At 44.9% G+C, this 1,953-nt stretch overlaps 1 protein-coding gene across 1 annotated transcript; it reads right to left on the bottom strand.

Annotated features, from left to right (window-relative positions):
• Positions 1-229: 229 nt before the first annotated feature.
• LOC114682263 (olfactory receptor 10G2-like) lies at positions 230-1,228 on the bottom strand. The gene has a single exon (XM_028856116.1). It carries the CDS (start codon positions 1,226-1,228, stop codon positions 272-274), a length of 957 nt encoding a protein of 318 aa, XP_028711949.1. The 3' UTR covers positions 230-271.
• Positions 1,229-1,953: the final 725 nt, after the last annotated feature.

The following is a 1,953-nucleotide window of genomic DNA, read 5'->3' as shown; positions in this document are numbered from 1 at the left end:
TTCTATTACATTTTTTTCCCCAAACCTGCTTAGATATTCACGCCTTCCCATCAACATTGGTGTAAAATACATGTTCTTCCGAGGAATGGGTCAGAAACATGTAAAACAACTGGGCAAATTATTGAGATCTTATAGAGCATCAGGAGAATTTGTTGTAGTAGAATTGTATTTAGTTCATCCTGAAGTATTATCTGTGTATTAAATATTTGTCACATGAACAGTAGTTAAAGTAGAGCAGTGATGATGATGTGTGTGGTCCCTGAGCCAGTGGCTACTTGTCTCCATCCACATTCCCTCTCCCTGCCCTTAGCCTCTTCAGAGCAGACTTCACTTCCTGGTTTCTCAGGGTGTAGATGAGGGGGTTCAGTAATGGAGTGACGACCGTGTAGAATACAGCAACTGCTCCATCCAAGGGACTCTTGGAGCCTGCCCGAAGGTAGATGAAGATACAGGGGACATAGTAGACCGTGACCACAGTGAGATGGGAGCCACAGGTGGAGAAGGCACGCCGCCTGCCATCAGCAGTGCGGATCTTCAAGATGGCATGAACGATGTTGGCATAGGAGAGCAGGATCAGCATGAAGCAACTGGCGGCCACCACCCCAATGTCCACAAAGGTCACAAGTTCATTGGCTGTTGTGTCAGCACAGGCCAGTCTCAACACTGCAGGAATGTCACAGAAGAAGTAATCTACTTGCTTGGGTCCACAGTAGGGCAATCGGAAAGTCAGAGTGGCTTGAATAGACCCATGGATGGAGCCAGCTACCCAAGCTCCAGCCACTAAGGTTGTGCATAACTTTCCATTCATGAGCACAGGGTAGCGAAGAGGCTGGCATATTGCCAGGTACCTGTCATAGGCCATCAAAGTGTAGAGGAAGCACTGAGTGCTGCCTAGGAAGTGGAAGAAATACAGCTGAGCTACACAGCCACCAAATGGGATAACCTTGCTGGCAGGAGTGAAATTTAATATAATTCGAGGAACAATGACTGAGGAGAGCCACATGTCCAGGAATGAGAGCACACCTAGAAGGATGTACATAGGACGGGCATGCAACTTGGGGTCAGCCCACACAGTGAGCAGGATGAGCAGGTTACCCAGTTGTGTCAGGATGTAAATGAGGAAGAAGACCAGGAAGAGGAAGGTTCTTAGACTTGGGGGGTGAGCCAAGCCGAGGAGAATGAAATCTGTCACCACAGTGTCCAGCGATGTGTTTCTGTTTCTCCTCATGTCTTAGTCTGTTAAAATGAATCATGAAGTTAGACAAGGAGAATGCAATAGGGGGATGAGGTAAGACAATGCTTATATCTGGGATGGGAGGTTAGGAGTTAAACAGAGACCTTGTATAATTTGAAGGAAAGCATTTGCCTAATTTAATTTCTGTTACTTTGTCAAACACCCTGGCAACAAGCATGTATGGGACAAGGGTTTCTTTCGCTTTACAACTCCAGGTTACAGTCAATCATTTTGAGAAAATCAAGGTGGGAACTCAAGCAGCTAGACACATCACATGTGCTGTCAAGTTCAGGGAAACAAAGGCACCCATTGTGCTAGCTTTCTTCACTTTTATACAGTTCATGGCCCTGTAGGGAATGGCGCTTCTCACAGTGGACTGGGTATTCCTATACAATTCACTATCAAGAAAATCTCCTTCGGACATTCCAGGCCAACCTGATCTAGACAACAACTCAGTTGAAATTCTCTTTCAGGTGATTCGAGATTGTGTCAAGCTGATAGTTAAAACTAATTGGCAAGACAACAACCCAAGACTTGTTACATTGCTGGGAGATGCTACACAGAATATTGGAAATGAAGTAACATAAGAATGCCTAAATAATCTGATAAAACCATACAATGGGACTGTATCCCAAAAAGGAACCAAAGAGAGGTAAATTTTAGTGGTTTGGAGAAGTGTGGAACAATCACTCGACAGTTTCCATCTGTCTTACTCATTT

The sequence above is a fragment of the Peromyscus leucopus genome, chromosome 9, assembly GCF_004664715.2.
Source record: "Peromyscus leucopus breed LL Stock chromosome 9, UCI_PerLeu_2.1, whole genome shotgun sequence".
NCBI classification, from domain to species: Eukaryota; Metazoa; Chordata; class Mammalia; order Rodentia; family Cricetidae; genus Peromyscus; species Peromyscus leucopus.
This window is presented reverse-complemented; position numbering and strand designations above follow the sequence as displayed.

Bases quoted from the DNA above. Each gene is read 5' to 3' on its own strand.
- LOC114682263 (XM_028856116.1), bottom strand. From the start codon at position 1,228: ATGAGGAGAAACAGAAACACATCGCTGGACACTGTGGTGACAGATTTC.